This window comes from Sinocyclocheilus rhinocerous, unplaced genomic scaffold, assembly GCF_001515625.1.
Source record: "Sinocyclocheilus rhinocerous isolate Xijiao unplaced genomic scaffold, SAMN03320098_v1.1 scaffold520, whole genome shotgun sequence".
NCBI classification, from domain to species: Eukaryota; Metazoa; Chordata; class Actinopteri; order Cypriniformes; family Cyprinidae; genus Sinocyclocheilus; species Sinocyclocheilus rhinocerous.
In genome coordinates, this window is record NW_015666539.1 from 201,738 (window position 1) to 228,575 (window position 26,838).

General features: G+C 37.4%; 2 protein-coding genes across 8 annotated transcripts in view; both read left to right on the top strand.

Annotated features, from left to right (window-relative positions):
* stag2a (STAG2 cohesin complex component a) overlaps positions 1-11,787 on the top strand; it is a 25,127-nt gene extending 13,340 nt beyond the window's left edge. For 4 of the 5 annotated variants that reach the window (XM_016544010.1, XM_016544009.1, XM_016544011.1 and 1 more), the window contains exons 15-34: positions 1,587-1,704; positions 1,826-1,929; positions 2,679-2,771; positions 3,020-3,109; positions 3,336-3,539; positions 3,637-3,707; positions 3,897-3,984; positions 4,154-4,234; positions 4,316-4,408; positions 4,498-4,669; positions 5,626-5,753; positions 5,832-5,933; positions 6,014-6,162; positions 6,406-6,534; positions 7,328-7,533; positions 7,638-7,857; positions 7,952-8,044; positions 10,118-10,244; positions 10,468-10,545; positions 11,100-11,123. In XM_016544010.1, the coding sequence (XP_016399496.1) occupies positions 1,587-1,704; positions 1,826-1,929; positions 2,679-2,771; positions 3,020-3,109; positions 3,336-3,539; positions 3,637-3,707; positions 3,897-3,984; positions 4,154-4,234; positions 4,316-4,408; positions 4,498-4,669; positions 5,626-5,753; positions 5,832-5,933; positions 6,014-6,162; positions 6,406-6,534; positions 7,328-7,533; positions 7,638-7,857; positions 7,952-8,044; positions 10,118-10,244; positions 10,468-10,545; positions 11,100-11,123 (2,370 nt within the window). Of the gene's footprint in view, positions 1-1,586; positions 1,705-1,825; positions 1,930-2,678; positions 2,772-3,019; positions 3,110-3,335; positions 3,540-3,636; positions 3,708-3,896; positions 3,985-4,153; positions 4,235-4,315; positions 4,409-4,497; positions 4,670-5,625; positions 5,754-5,831; positions 5,934-6,013; positions 6,163-6,405; positions 6,535-7,327; positions 7,534-7,637; positions 7,858-7,951; positions 8,045-10,117; positions 10,245-10,467; positions 10,546-11,099 lie in introns of all 5 variants that reach the window. The other variant, XM_016544008.1, reaches the window with a different exon arrangement.
* Positions 11,788-14,765: 2,978 nt separating this feature from the next.
* cchcr1 (coiled-coil alpha-helical rod protein 1) lies at positions 14,766-26,301 on the top strand. 3 transcript variants are annotated; one of them, XM_016544016.1, is made up of 19 exons: positions 14,766-14,841; positions 15,755-16,007; positions 16,090-16,248; positions 16,329-16,404; positions 16,513-16,620; positions 18,340-18,434; positions 18,539-18,653; positions 18,770-18,880; positions 18,996-19,136; positions 20,008-20,118; positions 20,783-20,889; positions 21,093-21,205; positions 21,281-21,356; positions 23,724-23,845; positions 23,926-24,093; positions 24,412-24,510; positions 24,624-24,775; positions 25,775-25,904; positions 26,103-26,301. In XM_016544016.1, the coding sequence occupies exons 2-19, from the start codon at positions 15,784-15,786 to the stop codon at positions 26,228-26,230; spliced, it is 2,235 nt and encodes a 744-aa protein (XP_016399502.1). In that variant the 5' UTR covers positions 14,766-14,841; positions 15,755-15,783; the 3' UTR covers positions 26,231-26,301. The 3 variants fall into 3 exon arrangements, with proteins under 3 accessions (XP_016399502.1, XP_016399501.1, XP_016399503.1); XM_016544015.1 differs by lacking the exon at positions 14,766-14,841 and adding an exon at positions 14,901-15,203; XM_016544017.1 differs by lacking the exons at positions 14,766-14,841; positions 18,996-19,136 and adding an exon at positions 14,901-15,203.
* The last annotated feature ends 537 nt before the right edge of the window (positions 26,302-26,838 follow it).

Consider the following 26,838-nt stretch of genomic DNA (forward strand, 5'->3'; position numbering starts at 1 on the left):
CAGAGCTCTCTAATTGAATTGTTACTAGTAAAAATGCAATTACGACGAGTAACTCTTGGAATATTTTAAGCTAAAAGGGCTTGCCATACAGTGCTGCCTAGTTCCTCTGAACCTAAGTGTACCGCCGGCGGGCGCCCCCTAGCGAAGAAAAGAAATAAGCATATTTTTCAAAATATCTGCCTTAATCAAAACAAAATAGGTGTCATTTGAAAGCTTGGAGTCTGACTTTTACAATGCATGTGGCCACTTTGATTAACTCCTAAGTAGTGCTGAGTCATTTGCGGATAAATAGAAAAAAAATTTTTCATAATTTATGAAAAATGTTTTTGTGCCATGTACATATGTCAGAAACATCATACAGCTCAGATAGTCATGTGTCATATGTCATTTGAAAGGTCTCATCGAGTAGAATAAAACAAGTATAATTTTGGGGGGCTTTGACTAAACTTGAATGAGGCAATACTTCAAATTCAAAACAACAATTTCAAAACTGTAAAGGGCTAAGAGAAGGGCTACATTGGTTCCAAGTGCTGTAACTTTTGATTACTTCATGATATCACCACAAAATTTAATACACATACAGCACACATGTTGGGGAACATCACCAAAAAAAATAATTTTTCTTCTACCTTGTTTCTTTCATGAGATATTGAACGTCAAATAAGAATATGAAAAATTTCCCTTGACCACACTAATTTTTCTTACATTTGATCACCTATTTCTCAGCATGAGAATATTCAAATGCAAAGATTTTTTTCTCCATAAAAATATAGAAAAACTTCTATCTGACGATACCTATCTTTTGACTCTCCTTGCTACGGTCTTGGAGTTATGAGTCATTATTTTTGTGTATGGAACTCAGAAAACAACAGTTTTTAAAATTCCTTCAGGGAGTCAAGAGCTAAACAAAAAGGCCTGTTTAGTTACAAAATACTGTAACTTTTGGATACTTTATGCTATCACTACAAAATTTGAAACAGATACAGCTAACATGCTGGAGAACATCATCAAAAAAATGTTCCTCCTACCTTATTTCTGTCCTGAGATATTGAATGTCAAATAAGACAGATATAAAAAATTTCTCTTTCTTGAGCACTCTAATTTTTCTTACATTTTTATCAACTATTTCTCAGCAGGAGAATGTCCAAATGAAATACATTTTTTCCCCACTGAAAGTACAGAAAGTTTTCTATCAAACGATACCAACATTTTGACTCTCCTTGCTATAGTCTTCGAGTTATGAGTCATTATTTTTGTGTATGTCACTCAGAAAAAACATCTTCTTCAGTGAGGCAAAAATGCCCTCAGGGCTTAAAGGGTTAATGTCACTTCTTGATGTCTCGCTATATTAATATTTTGACTGAGCAGATCTTAGTATCTCAAGTTCATATTTTCCTTTTCTGAGATGCCAGCAGATTGTATGAGAACAGACTGTAACAAAAGCAGTTAGATTACCTTAAAAATGATGGAATTTTTTTTTTTGCCTAATTTATCCCTCTGAATACACAACAAATGCATGAAGTAACTGAACAAACTGTGAGAGATTAGGTTGGCTTTTTAAGATATTATGAATGTTTGTGTTTTAGCTGCATGAGCACGGCGCCTACCTGGTGGACAGCTTGTGGGATTGTGCGTCAGAGCTGCTGAAGGACTGGGAGAGTATGATCAGCCTGCTGCTGGATGAACCCTACCCTGGAGAGGAGGGTACATGGTTATCAAATCCACTCACTTTCATCTCTCACAGGGTTTTTTGTTTCTGGATCAGAATTTGGCTAAAAATATTTTTTTGCCTAAACTACTCAAACACATGATGTGTGTGTTTCAGCCCTCACTGATGCTCAGGAAGCTGCTCTGATTGAGATCATGCTCTGTGCTGTCAGACAGACTTGTGAGTGTCACCCACCTACCGGACGAGGCCCTGGCAAAAGGGTAAGATACACACACAGGCACACACACAAACAACATTTTGGTATCGCCATATTGGTGAGGACGTCCCATAGATGCAATGGTTTTTACACAGAGGTGATATTTTCTAAGCTCCTGAACCTAATCCAAAAAGTTATTACTGGGTTAAATCTTGGCATGAAATAAACTAAAGTCACCCTATTTTGTAAATTTATGTTATTGATCTTATTGTGAATCATTCATGCATGTGGTTCATTTCAAATATATATATTTTTTTAAACTTTTTTTCTGGTAACGTATGCTGGATTATTTAGTCCACTTAAACCCTGCATGTTTCGTACAATTGGCTAAAAGCTCACATTCAGATCTGCCTCCATCCAGTCAACAACCTGATGGATCGAACCAAGTCCCTGTTCTATACTTTTTCTTTTTCTGTTTCACTCTGATGCACATCATAATACGGAGGAAACAGTCTGTCGCTATTTCTGTTTCATCACTGGCTGATTGTTCTTTTCTAATAGAGAGGACTAGTTCATATGTTCTTGACATTTTTACTGTATTTGTGAGGACATTTTCAAAACTTTGGATCTCGCAAATCTGCAACCAAACCTGTACACACATGCACACACAAATATTTTCAAATCATCAATCCATGCCACTTAAAGGAAATAGATCAAATAATGTTCTAAAACACCCATAAGTACAAATTCTGTCATTAGTTCCTCATTTTCATGTTGCTTCAAATGTGTATGCTGTTTCTTATTCTGGCACAGGTTCTAACAGCTAAAGAAAAGAAAACCCAGCTGGATGATCGAACAAAGATCACAGAAATGTTTGCTGTGGCTCTGCCTCTGTTACTCGCTAAAGTAAGTGATTCTCTGCCTTGCCAGATAGTGTGTAATGCATCAGTTGAATAACAAACAAATGTAAATGATTGTGACAAATTAATTACGGTCAATCCTCAACACTTTGTGTCTTTTTGGGTTTGCATGAAAAATTTTATTGCAATATTGATTGACTTTTTGGGCATAAAGCAACGGTCCACATGCAAACCAATTGATTTCTGAACAAACTGTCTCTCAAACTTCTTTCTCTCTCTCTCTCTCTCTCTCAGTATTCAGTGGACCCAGAGAAGGTCACTAATCTGTTGCAGTTTCCTCAGTATTTTGATCTGGAGATCTATACAACCGGTCGGCTGGAGAAAGTAATTATTCACATACAAAAAAAAATAAATTGTACCACATAGTACTGAAAATATTGTGCTTATAAAATATGGGTTTGTTACTTTGTGGAGTTACTTTAACATGAAGAAAGTTTCCAGTAGTACTAACATTTTTTAAATCTATGCATAGGCATGAAGTCAAAAAATGATTGATTGTTATTGTTTTATTATATTAGTTGTAAGTAATTATTTTGCTGATGTGCTGCAGCATCTGGATGCTTTGCTGCGTCAGGTCCGTGATGTGGTGGAGAAGCACACAGACAAAGATGTATTAGAGGCATGTTCCATGACATTCCATGCACTGTGCAATGAGGATTTCACCATCTATAACCGCGTGGATATTGTCCGCAGCCAGATACTTGACGAACAGATCGATAAGTTCCACCGTCTGCTGGAGGACGTCCTGCAGGAGGTATGTGTATGGTAATTTTCTTGTGTGTTGTAGTTTGATGTGTGAAGAACTGTGTGTTAACAGTTCTTTGTAATTTCACAAGTTTTGTTTCTTTAAGGGAGAGGAGCCTGATGAAGATGATGCCTATCAAGTTTTGTCAACACTCAAAAGAATCACAGCCTTCCACAAGTAAGAACACACTTTGTCGCTAAAACTGAGAAATTGTAATTTTTTAGAAAACTAAAAAATAATTTTTATTTTATTCTTTTGATTTTAGAGTTAAATAAAAAAAACTGTACATGTTTTGTGTGGTTCATTCATAGACCAAAGGACTTTCTTCGTCATAACTGTGTGTGTCTGTGTTTGTGCTCCCTGCAGTGCCCATGACCTCACTAAATGGGACCTTTTCACCAGCAACTACAAACTTTTGAACTCTGGCCTACAAAACGGGGATATGCCTGAGCAGGTACTGACTATTGACTCAGGGATGCTTAATACATGCTCTTCTGCAGCTAAATGATCAACTTCTATTGCTTTAATGACCAGTAATAGTGTAAATGGAGCACACTGATTTTACTTTTTTCATTCCCCAGATGCATTTAGATAACATTTACTTACACAAATTGTCTTTATAGATCGTGGCTCATGCACTCCAATGCACTCACTATGTCATACTCTGGCACTTGGCTAAGGTTTCGGAGGGCAGTGCCAGTAAGGTACAACACACACATACATGCCCAAACCTGTTTTGAGACTGTCATTTGTGAGTGTTTAGTAACACTCTTGTCCCGTTTCAGGATGACATGGTGCTGTTGCGGAGGCAGGTGAGAGCCTTCTGTCTGATGTGTCAAAGGTACCTGAATAGTATCAGCACTGTTGTCAAAGAACAGGTGAGTCTGACCTCCCACACCAAGCCCCTACAGCCATTCATGTATAGGGGATTCTCGGAAAATGAACGGTGTGCTTTTGTGTGTTGCAGGCCTTCACCATTCTCTGCGATGCACTCCTGATCTTCAGTTATCAGATTGTGGCGTCTGGGCGGGAAACTTTAGAGCCCTTGGTGTTCAGTCCAGATGCATCCTTACAGAGCGAACTACTCAACTTCATCCTAGATCACGTGTTTGTTGACCAGGATGAGGACAGCAGCGCAGGTAAATGACAAACAGGACAGAAAACTGCTCTGATTCACTCCAAGGTGGCAGTGAGAAGCACTACTGTGTGAATTTGATTGTATAACCACATATATGCAGTCTAAGTTTTGGTTACCTGGCCTTTCAATGGGAGGACAGAATGTTTGTTGACCAGGATGAGGACAGCAGCGCAGGTAAATGACAAACAGGACAGAAAACTGCTCTGATTCACTCCAAGGTGGCAGTGAGAAGCACTACTGTGTGAATTTGATTGTATAACCACATATATGCAGTCTATGCTCCAGATCAGCTGTTGACTTGTAATGTGTAGTTGTGTATAATTTGTGCACAACTAACAGTGTCAAATAAAAAAAAAATTTCAGCAGCCTGACATAGCAATATGGCTCATCAAATGGTTTGAGTTTGGAGCGGGACTGTTGTTTGACAATTGTTTCATGCAATTTGCATATACATATAGATTTGTTTTACGATGCCTTTGTTACCTTTTTGGATCCTCTAAGTTTTGGTTACCTGGCCTTTCAATGGAAGGACAGAAACCGCACAGGTTTCATTAAAAATATCTTAATTTTGTTTTGAAAATTAATCATAATTAAGTCTTATGTGTTCGAAATTACATAAGGGTGAGTAAATGATGACAGAATTTTCTTTTTTTGGGTGAAGTATGCCTTTAAGAAGCCTCTAAGGAAACAGTTTGATGCTGCTTTTAGAACAGAAATGAGATGCTGCACCTTCAATGATGAGAAATCTAAATGTCATTAATTCATTTAGAAACTAAAAATTTGTGAAAAAACTTACACTACCAGTCAAAAGTTTGACCGTTATATTCAATGTTTTCTTTGCATTTTTTTTTTTTTTTTTTTTACAGTTTATTCTTATTCTTATTATATTCTGCACAATCATTGGCTGTTTTTTTCACTATCCGGTCAAATTCATTCATTTTTGGATGTGTCTTGCAGATGATGAGGCTAATAAGATTGAGGCGCTCCACAGATGCAGGAATTTACTGGCTGCCTTCTGCAAATTGATCATCTACAACGTGGTGGAGATGAAGACAGGAGCAGATATCTTCAAACAATACATGAGAGTGAGTCCTACTCATGTTGTAACAGTCCTCTGTGTTTGTTACTTGTTGCTTTTATTGACTCTCTGTCTCTGTGTGTAGTACTATAATGATTACGGTGATATCATTAAGGAGACCATGAGTAAAGCGCGTCAGATCGACAAGATTCAGTGTGCCAAGACTCTGATCCTCAGCTTGCAGCAGGTGAGACGCCGCTTCCCTCCTTATACAGACCAGCTCTGCCAGCAACACTGCAAAACACAAGTGTGATGTTTGTCTTTCAGCTGTTTAATGAGATGCTGAGTGATCTGGGCTGTAACTTTGATCGGTCCACATCTGCATTCTGTGGGATTAAAGAACTGGCCCGACGCTTCTCGCTCACGTTTGGACTCGATCAACTCAAAACCAGAGAGGCCATTGCAATGCTCCACAAGTAAGTAAATTCAAACACACTTGCTGTAAAGTCCCAACGGTGTTCTGTTTCTTGATCTGGATTCATTGGATGGATGCTCCAGCCACTTCCTTTACCCTGTCTGTGTAAAACTATATTTTATGTATTTAAAACTATCATATCAGAATTGAATTCTGGCACCAGCATCAGCATTAGAACCATTTCAATGGAAAAGCAGCAATAGAGTCCCTATATGTCTTTGTGAGAGTGTTATCTGTGTTTTAGGGATGGAATAGAATTTGCCTTTAAAGAACCCAGTCCACAGGGGGAGGGTGGCCCACCTCTCAACCTCGCATTCCTTGACATCCTCAGTGAGTTTTCCTCCAAACTACTGAGGCAGGACAAGAAGACTGTGTAAGACACGCACATTGAGAATCCCTGCTGTCTCAGATTCCTCAGAGACCCAAGTATTTATATATATGATGCAATATTTTTAAGAAGACATTAGTTATAAAAAACATTTCACTTAGGTGCAGTTTGCATTGAGGTATGATATGGAAAAAGATTGCAAAAACACTGGGCCTTCAGCTAATTTTTTCCACTATTTGATACTAAAGTAAAAGCTTGTACTTCACAACACAATCCAGCACACAAATATATTTAAAACATAATACGTTTGACTTAAATACTGTATTTAAATTGAAATATATTTTAAAACATATATTTTGTCAGCGAGACATTAATGAAAAAACAGCCCAGAAAACAGCTGAAAAAATGTTTTTGTACCATTCATTGAATAGACTTCATTGTGTAAAAACAGTAGAATAAAGTTTGACACCTAATGCCAACATTGCATTTTTGCTACTCTTAGAAAAATGTTTCTCAATTTTTGTATGTTCAAAATTTCAGGGCATGTAAGCCTTTTCCCATCACTAGACATATATAAATAAATATATTAACTTTCTAAATAGATACATTGGTTTGAAAAGCATGCTGACAGCATTTTTTGTGACTAAAGCTGTTGTTGTGATAAATTTCAGTGTCAGCTACTGTTATGTGTAGTTTTTACCCATATTTGTTAAATATACAAATGTTGAAATTTTGCTACGCTGGGTCTCTGAAGGTTAATGGTGTATTATCTTTTAAATTAGTATCTCTATTGAAGTATATGTATGTTGTTTGTTTGACGTCTGATCTCTTCCATCAGGCACCTGTATCTAGAGCGGTTTATGACCTTTCAGATGGCCCTGCAGAGGGACGACTGCTGGTTACCGCTCATCTCCTACCGGAACTCTCTGCAGACGGGTGCTGATGATGACACTCTGTCCGTCATCAGTGGTATGAGCAGCAGGAGCTCTGCCCGCAGTCGCAGAAGCAAACCACCTGCCGCCAGCAAGAGAAAACTGCCCGAGGGTACATGTGCATTGAATCATAATTATATGATTAATTATAATCTTTAAAGATAAATTTTTAATCTTCCTCTTTCATTGTCTTCTCTCTGTCTGTCTGTCTCTCAGAGGAGAGTAGCTGTAGCAGCAGTGATGTGAGCGTGTGGGTGAATCATGAGCAGAGTGGCCCACACACTCCTGTAATGATGTCATCCCCCCACATTGTCTCTACTGTCCTGCGAGACGCAAAGAAACTCCGCCCTGAGCAGGGATACATGGGAGTTTACAGCATGAGCAACGAAATGCAACACACACCCCTGCAGCAGCCGCACCAACACATGGACTACAAGTAAACACACATGCTCACATTTATCCACATACTCTCTCTAACACACACACACACTTGTTAGTGAAGAGTTGATTGAGAGCGGTTTTGTTTTCAGTTCTCAGGTCGCGTGGATGATGGCCCAAAAACAGCAGCAGGAAAGAGCAAGCCTGCAGTACGGCAAGATGAGAGGCCACATTCAGCACACCATGTGAGCACACATTTACATACACATGCACTAATGCTCAAAAGTTTAACTTAATAATAATAATAATAATAGTAATAATAATAACAACAATAATTGCTCTCTGTTAGTTCATGTTCATTAATGCATTAACAAATGAGACTTTAAAACTTGTTGCTTTGTAAAATTTTACCCAAAAAATCTATTGCCTTACAAAAAATAAAATAATGTCTAAATAATGCAAACAAGTCATTGGACAACATCACTTAGGCTACATATAAAATGCATGTGCCATGGATAAATAAAATGGGATAGCCGGACAATAAAGAAATGATTTTAATCAAATATGTAAAAACTCAATCTGAAACTCGAGAATTGCAAGCTGTTTGAGAGAACATGCATGCTTTTGCTGAGAGCGCATTGAAGACCGTCTCTCAGAGAGTGCGCGAGTACTTAAAATAGCTTGAATGTAGACTGTATAATATAACAAAAAATCTATTGCCACGCAAGTGACGATTCCGTCGACTGTCCGAAATGTGTGCTAGTCTTGAATTGCAGTGTGCAGCTCGCTTGCAGAGCAAACTCAACATGGATATTTTAGATGAGAGGTCATTTGTGCATTTTGAGGGAGTGGGAGAAAACACGGTCCCAATCAATCACTCACACTGTTTGTGAAACTCTGTCTCACAGAAAGTTTTAAAATGACTGATCTGCTCTGATAATCTGTTTGGATTCAACCTACATGCTGTAGTGCATAAATGTTTGCAGTAATTTCCCGCTTTATAACCGCGAACCCTGCGGGAATGTGTAGAATTACTCACAATGCCTGCAATCCCGCAACGAAATTCAGGCCCTGATTACATTGCACAAAATCAAGCACAAGTGAACTTGAACTAAGTTGCGTAGTCAGAATGTGTAACTCCTTCTGTGGATGCGCGTTTTTTTGAAAAGGTCAGCTAAACCCTAAGAATTCGCAACATTTTTTACAATAGTGCTCTCATTATAACATTATGTATATGACAGTCCTAGTCATAGTTATTAATGTTCTGCATTTCTGTTTTGAGCTGCGAGCGCTGAAGATCACCAGTACAATTAAGCACTTTGATAGAGGGTTTTTAATCGACGGGATTTAACTCGTCAGATTTATCTCATATAGGATACACTTTGTTATTTATAATACATAACCTTAATATTACAACTTATATGAGATAAATAATATATACACTATATATATATATATATGTAAACAAAATATTGCAACTTACAAAAGGCTGTGAGTGGCTGCACAAGCAAACTTGACTGAAGATATAACTCTGTGGACATGTTCTTTCCATAACAATGCGCTGAAATATGTCCACATAATTTTATGCAGCCTATATGACAGATTTGGGTCCCACTTTATATTAAGTGGCCTTAACTACTATGTACTTACATTTAAATTAATCATTTGGTACAATGCACTTATTGTGTACATACATGTTTTTACATTGTACTTATATTTTAAAAATACCTGCATGTAATTACATCTGTAATTACACTGTTGACCCATCCCTTACACCTTAACCCACCCTTAAACCAACCCATACCACCAAACCTGTCCCTAACCTTACCCACCTCAATAGCAGCAAAAGTGTTTTGCAATTCAGTATGAACACAATAAGTACATTGTACTTATTTTTTGATGTAAGTACATAGTAGTTAAGGCCACTTAATATAAAGTGGGACCCAGATTTGTTCTGCACATGTTGCCCTCACTTCCTTTTCAAAGTGATTCAAACAATTCAAAACCATCATGGCCATAAGTGTTTGAAGTGTCTCAGCAGGGGGCGGGGTAGGCCAAGAGTGTATTGTGGTACATACCGTGGGGGGTGTATCGCAGTTTTTTGGATGGGTTTGAATATCATTACACCCCTAACATTTATGGAATCTCTGGTCTGATTATCAGTTACTTGTTGTGATTTGATATAATTTCACTTTTTGCATCGTAATGCTATTTTGTGGACAAACTAGCATTGTTCAGTTTTATAATTTTTGAACAGGGCTGCCATATTGCCATCTTGCTTTCATATTCTAATTTTAAAAAATGTGCTTGTGTGCCAGTCGTCGTGGCAGCGGGCTGATGGAGGATGATGAGGAACCGATTGTAGAGGATGTGATGATGTCATCAGAGGAACGACTGGACGACCTTAACGAGGGCATGGACTTCGACACCATGGACATTGATCTGGTAGGAATCAGAATTCAGGAAAGCATAACGAGTGAGAACCCTTTCTCACCCAAATATTCACTGTCACTCATCAGGTACAGAGTCACAATGACAGTGTTGCTCAGATCTTTGCATCCATCTAATCCAGTTTCCTTTGACTGCTGGGTTGACACACTCATACACAGAGAGAAAACACATTTTGTGTGTTGGTATTTTTAACTTGACCTTTTTTGTTTCTCTGAAGCCTCCATCCAAAAACCGCAGGGAAAGATCAGAGCTGAAACCAGACTACTTTGACCCTGCCTCCATCATGGACGACTCAGTAAGCATTCTTTCATCTATCTATTTATTCATTCATTCATTAATTCACTTTATAATTATTAATTAGTTGTGCTTGTTAGAAATCCCTTAGATTTACATTAAAGGAGGGACCAGAGGATTATGTGCTTTTTTTTATCTTGACCCAGTAAGCAACCACCCAACCACACAGCATTGTGGTAGCAAATTTACATTCACTTTAAAAAAAAAAAAAACACTTCAAAAATCTACTTTGTTTGTTTGTTCTTTCTGTCCATTTACACTGTGAACTGACAGGCAAGATGCTAAGGAAGAATGCAGCACTAAAGGCCCGTTCACACCAAAAGCGATAACTATAACGAAAGCTATGAAGTTTAAAACATTCTAAAGTTAGCAACATTTCATGGACAAAAATGGTCCTTTGCCTATTGTCAGTAGTATAGCGATGTATGAAGTACACAACTCACACAGACGTAACTTTGAAACAAAGCACTTTCTGTTGGAATCCACATAACCATCTTAAACCTGTTGAACAAAATACCATTATTAAAGTGACTGTGTGTATGTTTTGTCAAACAGGTCCTTAATGTGTCCATGTTCTGAGAGGGGTACACGAGACGGTGACATGTTTCTCCTCTTCTGATTTCACTCCATGGACTAAATGCACAGGATGGTGCCGCGTATCTTTCCCTTCTGAAAACACACCACAACTTTCCATCTGTACATATAACAGCCCACAGGGCAACAGACAAACATTTACAGCATGAGATCAACCTTATCAATTCATGGTCTTTTGTAATGGTTTAAAAATAGCTGTTTTTTTGTAAAAACCTGGAGGAGTTTTGATTTTTAGGTAATTTTGTAAAGACAATCAGTTGTAAATGACTTTATAAGGGGTGATTTAAATCTAAAATTTATAACTCCGCTTTCCTTAAAGGGTTTAGACTTGCAGTGTCTGATTTTTTTCTCTTTCTCTCTCCTTCTCTTTTTTTTAATTATTTTTTTAAAAATCCATCACTCGCAATGTTTTCGCTTCCCAGAAGTAGGTTAAACCTTATATTATGACGTTATTCCTCACTACTGATTGGCTTGATTGAGGGGTTTTTGTTTTTATTGGTCCTCTAAGAGCTCAAAGCACTTGTATTGATTGGCTTAAACTTAGAAAGCCTGACCCCCCCTCAGAGTTCAATTAATTTCTGGGTTTTTTTTATCAACTTTTTTATCAACTATCAAAATTTCAAAGGTATTTCTGCATTAAGGCCATTGCCCCCATTTTCAAAGAAAAGCTCTTTATGTAGAATATATTTCTTTTTAAAATATTAGAAATGGGTATTATAATATATTGTTATATATCTTTAAAAAATATATAATTATATGTATTATTTTGTTTTACACAAAATGTGTAATGTAATGTGAATCATTGCTGATTTATATTTAACTTAATGTTTTTATGTTTGGTATCCAACCTACTGTTTCATTCACACTGCATCTGTCCAGAGAGAATCACTTATGTTTTATTAACTTTCATTTTGGTAAAGCTCCACTGTGAAAAATTCTCTAATCTTTCCCCTTTGAGTTTTGGATTCTGGTTGTGGGGTGTTTTTGAGGTTAGGTAGTTGAAATCATGAATGGCTTGTTAATCAGAATGAATTATGATGATTGTCTTTGTGGTGAGAAATCTTGGTAAATGTAACCATGGTGATTTTATGCCGGGTAAATGCATTTCTGCATGGAGCTTTGGTTCAGGATTGGAAAGGAAGCAACTTTTTTTTTTGTTTCACACATAGCTGGTCATTTTTCCCACTTTGATTTTGATTTCCAGTCCTGCAATGTCTCCTTATTTCCAAAAGTGTGTGAGTGTATGTATTTTAATGTATTGGACTGTACATAAAAACCAAGATGTTTTTATTCTATATACAAGACGTCAGTTGTTTAATTTACTATGTTTACATATAGATATAAAATAAACCTTCCTGATCTTTAGCACTGCTGTTTAAATCAGCTGCTGCACATTTTACAAAAATACAATATTTGTTTAAATTTGATTCAGTTGCTTTATGGGAGAATACTGGAATTCAAAATTTATTTTTTCATTTTTATATTTGTCATAGATTAAAAAAAAAAACATTTGTCCTACAAAATCACTGTTGCTTCATCAATGATCAACCATGACTGCAACTGTGATATTTTCTGGGGTCATGAACAGGAAGGTCAGTGTTCTACAGTGGCCTAATCAAAGCCTTCATTCACACAAAGAATCAATGACGAAACAAATCCACCCAGAACAAATGACAGATCAATGCTAAACAGCACAAAAGGTCTGGATATATGCAGCACAACAAACCTCTACTAAACATGAAGGGTTAGTTTGTATACATGATATGAAGCATATTTATGTTTTAAAAATAACTTTAACATAGAACTTAAGAATAGTGTTGGATGCTCTAGATGTAAAAATTATGTCTTTAACTTTAAATGACTGGGCAGGTATCAGAAATAAACAGAAAAGTTCACACTGATCTCCTCAGCAGATTGTCTATTTTTTAGATATTTCAAATGTGCACAGCTCTGTTGATGAGCAAGGAACAATACCTAAAGTTAAAGACTATAAATAATTTGAGTTTGTAGGAGTGTAAATGTATCAGTAAGTTGACTAAATTCCTGGAGGACCGGAGCCCTGCAGAGTTTTGTTCCAACCCTACTCCAACACACATGAGCTGTGTCCCAAACTGAAGTGTGCAGACTCCGCAGTGCGCATTTGAAGTGCTATTTGAAGTGCGTCACGACGTAAGCTGTCCCAATTCAGGATGCACCCTACGAAGACCGCATTCCAAGGCCGATTGCGGCACTGCGGCGCGCCGAAGGCTGAGGTCAAATGCCCCCTCGTTTCCCAGGAAAATGAAGTGTACATGTGATGGACACTTCGCACCCTACCGTATCTCAGAATCACTTGCACGCAGATGACGACCATGTTTATATTCAAAGAACATGGGGGGGGGTGAGAGTTCTGTGGGGGAATTCACATTGAAATGTAAGTATTGTGTTTTAATTTACTCAAATATCTAGCGAAACAAGTGTTAAAAGCCAGGTTTTTTTTTAAACACAAAGCCCACAAACAATAGGACAACCACTATATATGGCAATAGTCTTTCCCTTTGTTGTGTTTTTGTAGTGCTGTCATGCAAGACATGTCCACAAATGTTTTAACCAAACTTTAGCACTTCAGTATTTTGTATGCATGTCCTGCTGTGTCGTATTTTCTAATGTTAAGATTGCAATGCAAACCTGTCTTTATATTTTTCATAAGTGTTTCCATTTTCTCTTGTTTTAGTACTATTCTGGAGAAAATGAGCCTGCTGGGGAAAGACTTAAAAAATCAAATTCCAGAGAGAGACAGAGGAGAGAAGAGCACCGGAGAGCAAGGAGAGAACGGAGAGACTGTTTTCTCTTCTTGAGAGAATGCTCAGCAAATACATTATTTATTAGCCATTCTCTATTGGCCAAGAGAAAGCAGTGGAAAAAAATGGGTAACGTTGCATTACAATTTTTCAATATCTTTTTTTTAAATGTCACATTGTCAATGAAACAACCTAATTTCTGTAGTTTATTTTTGTGATGTAAGTTAAAAAATGAAAAAGTTGTATACATTATTCATTTTTGTAGTGTAATTTATTTGTAAATGAGCCTGAGTACTTTCTGTACATTTTGTATTTTTGTTTTGCATATTCACATGTGTAAATAAAAGAGAAGTAATTATGTACATTGTTAATTTTTTTAATGCATCTTATAATTTTTTCATAAAACCTTCTTCTATGTTTATTTTTTGTCGTGTAAATATTTTTTTTTACACATTAAAACAAATTGTTCTATACATTACTGAAAGTACTTTTTCTATCCGACATGACTTGAACGCACATATACCCTTCTCGGATTGTCCTCTCGTCAGCTCTCCTCACACCCCGTAGCTATGCGACAATGCGGTAATCGGGAACACCTGGTCGCGGAATTAGGAAATCCTGCAAAGGCGAAGCATCTCACGCACTTTGGAGGGTCCTTCGTGCACTTCGGAGGCCTGGCCTTTCCCCTTGTCCAAATACCCACACTTGCGGTCTTGGCCACTTGAGAGCGCGTGCGCGCGACAGGAAGTAAGTGCGCAAGACTGTCCCAGGTCTTAAAAATACCAAAGCGCAGTGCCCTTAACGCACACTAAACCCACACTATCTCGAATACCTCGAAGTGTGCGCACTTAACTTTGGGGCACAGCTGTAACGTTACCGTGTACTTTTCAAATAAGCCTGCAGGACTTGATTAGTTGGATCAGGTGTGTTTAATTAGGGTTGAATCTAAACTCTGCAGGGCTCCGGCCCTCCAGGAATTGAGTTTGACACTCGTGTTGAGTTAGTTGTTCAATAGAGACTGCAAGGGGCGCTGTAGTGTCTCGCAGCGACCGGAAATCTCTGCCATGACAACTGCAAGCGCAGGTTTGAAATCAACGTCGGGGAGGACGCGCACTTTCTAAAACTATGACGTGAAATATTCATCAAAACATTACAATTCAAACATTTTACACATTTATACAAGACCGCTTTTGTAAGACTGGGCTTTTAGTGGTTATTATGGACATGTGGAAAGCAGAAAAGCTGAACGCGCCGGCGGACTTCATGAAAGCTCCTGATGATGGAGGTAAACAAACAGAATAAACCGAATACAGACTGGCATAAACAAAATAGGCAAACACAAACGAGCTAGTGATCTTATATAAATATCAAACGATTAATATTCATTGTATTACTGTTTATTTATTGTATCAAAATATCCAGTATATTTGATTTGTGTTTTACTGGGTAGTTGACATGTCAAACAGTGATAGCTCTGCAGTGTGATATAGTAGATTTCATCTAACACCATTTAAACAGCTTTTACGTTCTTGTATATTGTCTTAATGGCAGTTTATATGACTCGAACTCAGACTTCATGGAATATTTGTACTTCTAAAAGTGAACTGCAGGAAATCTAAAGGGTTATTAAAAATAATAACTTAATAGAAGCTAACGAGCAGTACTGTTACATTTTGTCTTATGTGAGGCATCTGTAATGTTGTGAATGTGAGTGTGAAGAAAAAAATCCAGATGCTCAGGGGACACACACTCAGAATAGAGATTTGAATGTCCCGCCTTTATTTCGGCCTTTTTGTGTTCCTTACATTAACGTCAGTCTGTCTGTTTGTCTTCCAGCATCTGTCTGTAACCCCACTCCTCCTCTGATGACACCTGCTCAGTTTACTGGGGGTCCTCTGGCCCGACCCACAGCTTCACAGACCACACCCACCCAAACTCTGCCACAGTCTTCACTCTTCAGAGCTCCGCACCCTTCTAAATTCACTGAGGAGGGGTTTGGCTGGACAGAGCCCGCTGCAGTGAAAGCGTGGCGGCCCGTCCATCACAAAAACCAGAGCGAGAAAATATTACATCATCACTCTGACCACAGGTATACAAACACAACAGTACTGCCCCTGAAAAGACCAATGATTTTAGTGGTCTGTCTATAAATGTATCCCTCTCTCTGTCAGGTTGCCAGAAGATGAGAGGAGCAGCTCAAAGCCCCTGCTGCAAGAGATGGAAAGGTTAAGAGAAGACAAGAAAATTATGAGAGGCGAGATGGAGCGTCTGGAAGGAAGGGTAGAGTGTTTGAGAGAGCAGATCAGAGATCAGCAAAACCAAATAAACGGGTACAAACACTCGCACTGACTGACTTGTTACTTTCACTGTGTATGTGAGCTGAAGTGTGTGTGTGTGTGTGTGTTTGCAGACAGTGTATAGGGAGTGATGAATTACACAGTGAGCTGAAGAGTTGCAAGGCTGAGCTCAGTATGAGCCAAGACCAGGTAAATACACTTTCACTTTATTCCCTGATCATTCAGAACAGGTGTAGAATGTGTATTTTATGGCCAGAAATGCTCGTTTTTAAATGCAGCCTGAATTTGTGTGTCTAGCTTTCAACCCTAAAAAGAGAGTATGAATTACAATGTCAACATTTGGAGAAAGAGTTACAGGACTCAAAGCAGGAGATGAGGAGACTGCAACAAAAACTAGAGACACAGGTAAGGCATAATTAACAATGGAGTGGCAATATTTTGTTTCCAATACTCTGAACGAAGTTTCTTTGTTTCAACAATGGATGATACAGTACCTCGGATGGTTGCCTTTTCAAATGGTCTATTGTGATAATAAAAAGCTCATTACTAATGTGCAGACAAATGGCATAAACCTGGCATGTCCCATGAAATCCACCCCGACATCGTTATTATACGAATATTATATGATATGGTAAGACAAGGAGACAGTTTTGAACACTGATTTTTTTTTTATATGCTTGCTCAGTAATTGATTTTGTTGTTAATTTTTAACCAAAAAAATCTTCCATAGTGCACTTTTTTCCTTTTTTGATAATTTCTTTCACTTCACGATACAGTGTCCAAATACTATTGTACACAAGAGTTTTTGTTTGCCATGATAGATACAGTATGACTTCATTCTCAAACTAAGTGTAATGGTCTATATCAGGGGTAGGCAAGTTTGGTCCTAGAGAGCCGCAGTCCTGCAGAGTTCAGCTCCAACCCTGAAAATAAAACTCACCTGCCTATAGCCTTAGTAATCCTGAAGACATTGATTAGCTTGTTCAGGTGTGTTTGATTAGGGTTGGAGCTGAACTCTGCAGTTGAGAGAGCAGATCAGAGATCAGCAAAACCAAATAAACGGGTACAAACACTCGCACTGACTGACTTGTTACTTTCACTGTGTATGTGAGCTGAAGTGTGTGTGTGTGTGTGTGTTTGCAGACAGTGTATAGGGAGTGATGAATTACACAGTGAGCTGAAGAGTTGCAAGGCTGAGCTCAGTATGAGCCAAGACCAGGTAAATACACTTTCACTTTATTCCCTGATCATTCAGAACAGGTGTAGAATGTGTATTTTATGGCCAGAAATGCTCGTTTTTAAATGCAGCCTGAATTTGTGTGTCTAGCTTTCAACCCTAAAAAGAGAGTATGAATTACAATGTCAACATTTGGAGAAAGAGTTACAGGACTCAAAGCAGGAGATGAGGAGACTGCAACAAAAACTAGAGACACAGGTAAGGCATAATTAACAATGGAGTGGCAATATTTTGTTTCCAATACTCTGAACGAAGTTTCTTTGTTTCAACAATGGATGATACAGTACCTCGGATGGTTGCCTTTTCAAATGGTCTATTGTGATAATAAAAAGCTCATTACTAATGTGCAGACAAATGGCATAAACCTGGCATGTCCCATGAAATCCACCCCGACATCGTTATTATACGAATATTATATGATATGGTAAGACAAGGAGACAGTTTTGAACACTGATTTTTTTTTTATATGCTTGCTCAGTAATTGATTTTGTTGTTAATTTTTAACCAAAAAAATCTTCCATAGTGCACTTTTTTCCTTTTTTGATAATTTCTTTCACTTCACGATACAGTGTCCAAATACTATTGTACACAAGAGTTTTTGTTTGCCATGATAGATACAGTATGACTTCATTCTCAAACTAAGTGTAATGGTCTATATCAGGGGTAGGCAAGTTTGGTCCTAGAGAGCCGCAGTCCTGCAGAGTTCAGCTCCAACCCTGAAAATAAAACTCACCTGCCTATAGCCTTAGTAATCCTGAAGACATTGATTAGCTTGTTCAGGTGTGTTTGATTAGGGTTGGAGCTGAACTCTGCAGGACTGCGGCTCTCTAGGACCGAACTTGCCTACCCCTGGTCTATATGATATATTTTACCACTTTGAATATCAGAATGTGATGACCGGTGCTGCACAGGAAGTAACCTTACTGAGGACCCAAATACAAGAAGTGATATCGGAGAGAGATGAACTGAAAAATCAGCTGAGGTGAGTATTAAAAAAACAAAACAAATGTTGCTTATGCTGCTCTCTAAATGACAAATAATTTACAGGTCTGTTTATGTGATGTCACATGATTTGTACTTGTGCAGTGTCCTGAACAGCTCATTGCTGGAACAGTCTGAGTGTGTGCAGAAACTGCGCACATACATTGGCAGCAACATCACAGAGAAAAAAGAAGAGGAAGAGCTTAGACGACAGATACAGGTGTGTAAACACACAGTCCACTGAATTGCCATCAGTGCATCAGTTATGGTCCTTTGAATTAATTTTTTTTCCCGTGACTGCATGAATGTAATTATTTTACAAATATGTCTGTATAGCATTTAGAGAAAGAAAAGGAAGCCCTGTCACTATCAGTCCAGCTGCTGAATGTTCGAGTGAACGCAGCCAATGACATTTTGGCCATTCAAGAGAAAGAGCTAGGTGAACAGGTAAGATTACACACACATGTAGACATACATATGTAGCATTTGAAATGAATGACCAATGCAGTTTGACTGATACAAATTCATTAGTAGATTTAGTGGTACTTTATTATGTGTGTAGGTGCAGACTGAACCGTTGTATTCTGGCAGTAAAGCTGGGCAGATGTTGAGTGTTTGGAGACAAAAGGTCTTCATGCTGCTTGTTAAACTGCAGACTAGAGATTTAGAACTTCACATGGAGAAAACACAACTACACAACATGGTAATGTAAACGTATTCTCACACACATGCATAGTGTACTATCATAGATAAACATTCCTAACCACTGGTGTCAGTAATTTGTATTTTTATTTGACCCCTGAAATGTATTTTCAAAAGTAATTTTTACCTATATAAGAGCATTTTTTGCTAACTATATTATCCATATACACTACTGCGCAAACACTATTGTTCATAGTAGTTCAAAATCAAAAATGCATTAATTTTATCTAAAGGGATTCATTATTCATTATTACAAATATATATAAAAAGATGTTCTTTTGAAATCCTGGGGAAAAAAGTATCACAGTTTTCACAAAAATATTAAGCAGCACGATTGTTTTTTAACATTGGAAATAAATGTTTCTTGGGCACAAAATCAACATTAGAATGATTTCTGAAGGATCATGTGATACTGAGAACTAGACTAATGGCTGATGAAAATTCAGCTTTGCCATCATAGGAATAAATTTGATTTTAAAATATATTAAAATAGAAAACAATCATTTTTAAATTATATTTCATAATATAATGTTTTTGTTGTATTTTTAATAAAACAAATGAAGCCTTGGTGAGGATAGCAGAAGTCTTTCAAAAGCATAAAAAAATCCCTAAACTTTTGAATGGTAGTGTATGTCAGTTACTTGAATCACTTAATTAAAATACATTTTCAGTCTGTACAATTTTGACTGTTATGAAAATCAAATCAACAAAAAATTGTCTGTTTTCCATGTTAGACTATTCATCTATTTATGTTCTACCATCACGATAGTAAAAGTAGACGTTTTTGAGTTGTGAGTGTTTACTTAATGTTTAGTGTTTTTAAATCTGATTTTAGTACTTTTTTGTATGAATACATCTGTATCTGTGTGTAGGTTTCCTCTCTACAGCAGCAAGTAGAGTGTTTGCAGTCGCAGAACAGTGTCTTTCAGCACCAACTAGAGGATAAAACAGCTCAATTGGAGTTACAGCATGTACACGCACAGGTACGCAGACATGCACGTATGCACATGCACACAGGTTAAGGTCAAGTCTGGTTGTGGGGTCAGTTAGGTGTAGGTCTTGTGGTCCTTCCATTAAAATGAAATTTCTCTCATTGGTAATGGATAAAGTCTGCACAGATGCCAGATGTTCTTCTGTCATTCATATTGAGCTTCTTGACTCGATATACATTTTCACAGCGCTTTACATGTCCGAACCAGGCATGCTGTGATGAAGGGTTTATTACATAACAGGTCTTCCAGGTGATATCACAGATGTGCGTGAAAAACTGTCTGAAATTTAAGTGGTTACTCACTAAAAGTGTAGCTCATTTATATTCACATGATCAACTTTTGCACTTACTCTCCAAGCCTTATGAGCCCGTCCTGTTCGCACTCGTTCTTTTCTTGTTATCTTTGCTTTTTAACAGTCTGAACAGGTTGGATTGAGCTTAGCGAGGTTTAAGCTTGTACAGTGATGACTCATAGAAGATCTGCTGTTTTAACATCACATTGTTCATCCGTGATTACTCGCCACATTCAGAGCAGCTGTCCAGCTGATCAGCTGTGCTACATGGTGACGGCACTGAAACTCTTCTTCTGTAGCGCCTGCAGGCAAGTGTGTTTTTCTGACAGACCATGTGCTTGCTTTGTGTGTGTGTGTGTTCAGGGAGTACAGCAGCAGTTGGACAGTGCTCTACAGGAGAATGCTCAGCTGAAAGAGTGCAATAAGAGCACCGAGGGATCACTGAATGATATCAGTGAAACGGCGCACAGGTAGCACCCACAATCACCAGGCCTTGAATCTGTTAGTGTTCTGTAAGTCTCTTTGGATTAAACAGGTTTAGTAAACACCAACATGACTGTCATGATTAGATTAAAGCTGACTGTTCCTCTGACCAAAGCCCTGAAGCCAGCTCATCCATAAACATCTGTCTCTCTCTGTGTGTTATCTTTCTCCTCTGTGTCTCTATCATCAGGGTGATGTCAGCCGTAGAAATGAAGGCAGGTCAGATGGAAGCAGCTCAGTCCAGTGTAAGTCAGCTGAACCAGAGACTCGCCTTTGCTGCCAAACGTCTAGACACAGTACATGGTGAGAGTGTCATCTGTGCGCAAGTGTATGCAAGTGGGTTTTTACTTTTAATATACATGGGATGTTTGTCTGCAGGGCTGCTGTTGAGGAAGGAAGCTCTTTGGAGAACCAAGAAAGCTACAAGATCTCCAGAGCCAGCATTGTCAGAGAGGTACAGAATCACGGGAATAAATGAAAGACATTGATATTAAATTAAATTTTCTTGAAGGTGCTTTTTTCACCGCTAATTATTAGAAGCTTCAGAAACAAAAGATAGTTGAGGTTCAGCTTAATAGTTTATATTTAAAATGACCTAAAACAAGTTTTGTAATGTTTTAGATGTTTTATCCCACAATGCATTATGCAGTATTATTCTTTTAAATATTGTTATTAATATAATAATAATAATTATTATTATTATTTACGGTTATTATTATTATTACCATCACCTTCTATTTTCTAGTGTCACAAATAAACCAGAAATAATATGTCCCTTCTAGGGCTGTCGCAATAACCGCAATATTGTACTATTGCCATACTGACAAGCCAACCACAGAGTATGACAAGCAACCGTGACAAACGCGATGTTCACTTTTTTTTTTTTTTTGTGTGCTCAGAACACCTCTAGAGCATTACGGTGTTTGTTTCACGGGGGTAATGTGTTTTGAAAGGATTGTTTGAATTTTTGATGTGTCAGTTGATTAAGTGCCACTGCCTTGAAAGTCATGGCCTGGTTTCAGTGAATGGCTGGATGTTGCAGTTGCTTGTCTGTTGGGTTCTGTGGTTTGAAATGAACAAGAATGAGCACAACTATACGCGTTTTTTTTTTTCATGAGGCTATGCCCTTCTTGTTTTACACTTAATGCATGCGTATTGAATGTTCAATAAGTTAATAATCATAACAAGAGTGAAGTAGTATCAAACTGATTTGTACATGGGTTCCGTTAGGGCTGCACGATTCTTGCTAAAATGTGAATCACGATTTTTCTCCATGGGAATTGAGATCACGATTCTCTTACACGATTCTCATTTTTTCAACCAAAATTTATTGCACTCAAGTACACAAAAAAAAAAAAAGCACAGGACTAGAGCTGCATGATTCTGAATAAATTGAGAATCGCGATTATTTTTTGTCTCAAATAGAGATCACGATTCTGAACTAAACAAAATAATGTGTGGCAAAATATGATTACTGCAGTCTATTTAAAAGTGTTTAATTAATTTGAATGAAGTCTTAACCATTTTAACCATTCAAATTTTTACTGTGAAATATTTTTACTATTTAAAATAACTGTTTTCTATTTGAAACATAAAAAATCTGACTGGTAGTGTATATGTATTTAAAATATAATATTTAATATTTCAATTTAATATTAAAATTATGAAAAAGTTGTTTGAATCAATGATTCCACGACTCACTCACAAACCTACTGGATGAATCAGCGTTTTTGAAGATTCTCTTGAATAAATGATTCATTCAATTATACATTTTTTAAAGTCACTTTTCGCCACCTAGTGGTGAAACAATGCAATCGACACAAACGTTATGTGGCAGTTACTTTCAAACGCGGATTTGCTCTATTTTGGTCACGCTACCATAGACATCAATGTTTATATCTGAATTATAAACTTTCATCCCAGTATTTCTGTGATAATATGAATGACTGTACAACAGAAATAATACTTTGTAGTTGAAAAGACTGTTTGTGAACCAAATATGGTAACTGCTCTCTCTGTGTCAGCGGCAGTGCGAACGCAGATTTGAATGATCCGGTAAGACTTTGTCAAAGGTTTAATAGACACTGAATCGAGATCGCGATCTTTTAACGATTAATCGTGCAGCTCTAGGTTCCGTAGATTTGCACTAAACAGAGAGAGAGAGATCGTCTGAGCATGCGCAATTACCTGCGTCTGTCCTTCAGGTTAAGTCTATATATATTCGTGGAAGTATGTATTCATGGGAAAAAAAAAGTTTGCCATCAGTTGTCAGAAGATGAAAGCGATGTCTTTGTCGTAGCATCCTTACAGCGTTTAAGTGGATTTTCCGCGACTGGTGGAATGCCATTGTTCTCTATGAAGTGAAACATTAGCTTCATCATTACCCAGGTAATGCGTTTCTTCACCGTGACAGTCCTATTTTCTTTATAATAAAAGTAATTAATTATTATTATTATTATTATTATGAATATTACCTTCCATTTCCAGTGTGACATATTAGCCACACATAATATCAGCCTTCCTTTTCTTTATCTTTTTTTTCGAAACATTAATTGATCCTTCTTTTAAGAGAAGACACAACGTTGGATTAAAAATAGCTATTTGTAAAATAGATGGATGTAAAAAAAAAAAAGCTGTTTTTTTTTTTTTACGAGATTGAACATAGGAAAAGCGTTAATGTGACAAATTTGTAGTATACTACTTTTTGGAATGTTAATAATGTGTACAGCTTAACATACACCTTTTTTAGTAGTTCAGGTTATTTGTGTATAATAAGCAGTATGCTAGTATTCCGTTCCATTATCTCCTCTCTGTGTTGTAGCTTTATTAAGAGTCTTCAGGCTGAGGTGGTGTTGTTGAGTGCAGAGAGGGACAGACTCACACAGGAGCTCAAACGCACACCAGAGCTTATCCAGGCCTCTTTGTCTGAACTACAGCAGCAGCGTATGTACACAAGCCTCAATCTCAATGTCTACTGGAGATTGTAAAGAGAGGACTGTAATTGTGTTGAATGCACACTGCAGGAGCGAGAGAGCTGGGACACTTGAGGGAAGCTCTGTCACAAAGCAGGGAGGAGTTGGAGGCATCAGAATCGAGCCGAATGGAGATGCAGAGACAATGTGAAGAGCATGAGGGGACCATTGTGGAGCTCCGTGCTGAGAACCAGAGACTACAGCAGCAGTGTGACTCAGGTGCATGAAGAACAATGTGGAGTAACGGCAATTTCCCGTCCCCACCACACAAATCATTGTGTATTCACTTCACAAATTCCATCTTATTCTTTCATTCTCATTGCTAATAGTCTATTAACACTGTTAAACACATGGTGAATTCTGCTTACATCAGTTGCTCCAGGCAAAATCGTGCAAATCTGCTTCCACTCTGCTAACATACACTGGTGAAGAATCATTTGTGCTTCTGTGTATCCATCTAATATTTGCTCAGGTTTGGTTGTGGAGTACAGTTGCTTATTTTTGAAGATGTAAAAGCTGATTGTGGATGTTTTGTAGTTTTACAAAAGGTATCAGTAGTTGAGACTGTGTGTGAAGAGAAGCTCAGGGACATGGAGGCTCAACTCAACACAGCAAGGAGAGAGCACACAAAAGCAGGTATTCATACTTGACATACAAATACAAATGTAATGGTATGGATTTTTTAAAATTATGTTATGAGTGTCTGCGCTTTACTAAACCCACATTCTCTTTTCTATGTGTCTGTGCAGTGGTAGTTTTGCGACAGGTTCAGAGGCAGGTGGAGAGAGAGAAAGACCAGATGAAAGCCGTAGAGAAAGAAAGAACAGAACACACACACAAACGGATCACACATCTGCATAAACAGCTGAAAGACAAGGACAAAGACCGCAACCTTCTCCTGGTGAGTCATGTGCACACACGTACACGCTCAGCTATTCTTACTGAGGGGCATCAGCGGCAGTCCTGGCTCATTTGGTGGCCTTAGTGACATAGGACACAACCTATCTCACCAAGAAATAAAAAAAAACTTTAATAACTTGTAGTATGAAACATTTTTACAGATTTAGAATTTTGAGAATTTTAATTTTAGACATGCAGCATTTAACATAACTGAATTTTGAATCAAGTGGCATATTTTATTGATTTGTATTTTTAATAATTTTTATGTGAATCAAGCTGCGTTTATTTGATAAAAAAATACAGTATAAAATTTTTCTATTTTTAATTTTAAGTTTTCTATTTGAATGTATTTTAAGATGTAATTTATTCCTGATGCCAAAGCTGAATTTTCAGCAGCCATTACTTCAGTTTTTACTCTTGTGATCCTTCAGAAATTATTCTAATATGATGATTTGGTGCTCAAGAAACATATCTTATTACTATCAATGTTGAAAAATGTTGTGCTGTTTAATATTTTTGTCAAAACTGTTACATTTTTCCAGGATTCGTTTATGAATAGAAAGTTTAAAATAACAGCATCTTTTGTAAAAAAAATAAATAAAATCTTTTGTTACTGGCACTTTTTTGATTAACTATACTGTAAATTAGGCTGGATTTAGGTTGTTATAAAATTACAACTTAAAGTTTTGTAATTTTGCAAGTTTTATAATCAAACTTGAAGCTGTAATTTTATAATCTGAATATTTCCAGCTAATTTCAGAACTAATTTTGCTGGAGGAAAAAAATCAGATCTGAGTGAGATGAGGTGTGAGTTTTTGAATTTCAGTTTAAAGCAGTTTAAAATATGTGAATGGATGGTTTCTGCTACTTTACGTAGATAACAAAGATGCAAATTATTATTTAGCAAGTTCTATTTAAAATGTGCTTGGCTCAGAGATCTGAGAGTTTTCTTAGATCTGTTTCTGTCCTTTACTTTCTATTGTTTTGTGTGTGTGCGCAGGCAGTGGTTCAGGAACAGGGTTTGATGAATGAATATAAAATACTGAGAAGATCAGCAATTCAGACAACTGAGGCCCTTAAACAAAAGCATCCTCCTCAGTCTGAGAGCAGCAATCCTTCAACACCTGAAAGTAAACATACACTGACACTCACTTATGAAATCAACAGTTAGTTTGATGCTTTTTTTGCCCATGATATGCATTCATATTTATAATTTTGTAATATCTTTGATAATATAATTTGTTCATTTATACATTGATTAGTTTTTTTTTTATGTCTACTTAATGTTCTTTCGCACTTGACTTTCCTCAATCCTGCTTCTCTCTCAGGTCTGCTGGGGGCACTGCAGGCTCTTAGTGCTGCAGTAATGGGCAGCTCAGAGGAAGAGGATGATGAGGAGGGTCAGGCCTTCACTGTGACACAAACACTCTCTTGTGCTGACACACATAAAGAATAGTGCTGAACACGCCAATCAATTCTCTCTCACACACACTCGCTGTCTGTCCAACCCCTCTCATGAGGTTTGATGTCTGTTTTATAATTTAATAAAATAGATTTTTGTAAAATTAGACCTGTAGATCTTTCAGTCAATCTCACATGGTTTGCAAAATTACACATTTTTGTCGGTGCCTTTACATCAGTTAGTATTAAATATTGGTTTGTATTTCAGATTTATTGGAAATGATCCCATATCCTTGAGAGCAATGAATATGAGGAAAATGAGAAGCTGCCATTGGTCAATAATAATAATCTAATGTGAGTGATATCACTGAAACCTCCTGTCATTTTAGAGAATAAGTTATTCATTAATTAGCAGGAATTTTTTTCAGAGCAACTCATGGTTCATTTACTACAAGGACCATAGGGAAACTCAGCAATTCCAGTACAGACCGCTTGCAGTGTATGATCCTGTGCCAGCAGCACACAGCACATTCACTACAGTTCAAATGTTTGGGGTCGGTAAGATTATTATTTTTTTTTTATGTTTTTGAAACCATTTTCTATTTTAATACATTTTAAAATGTAATTCCGGATAATGGCAAAGCTGAATTTTCTTCAGAGTCA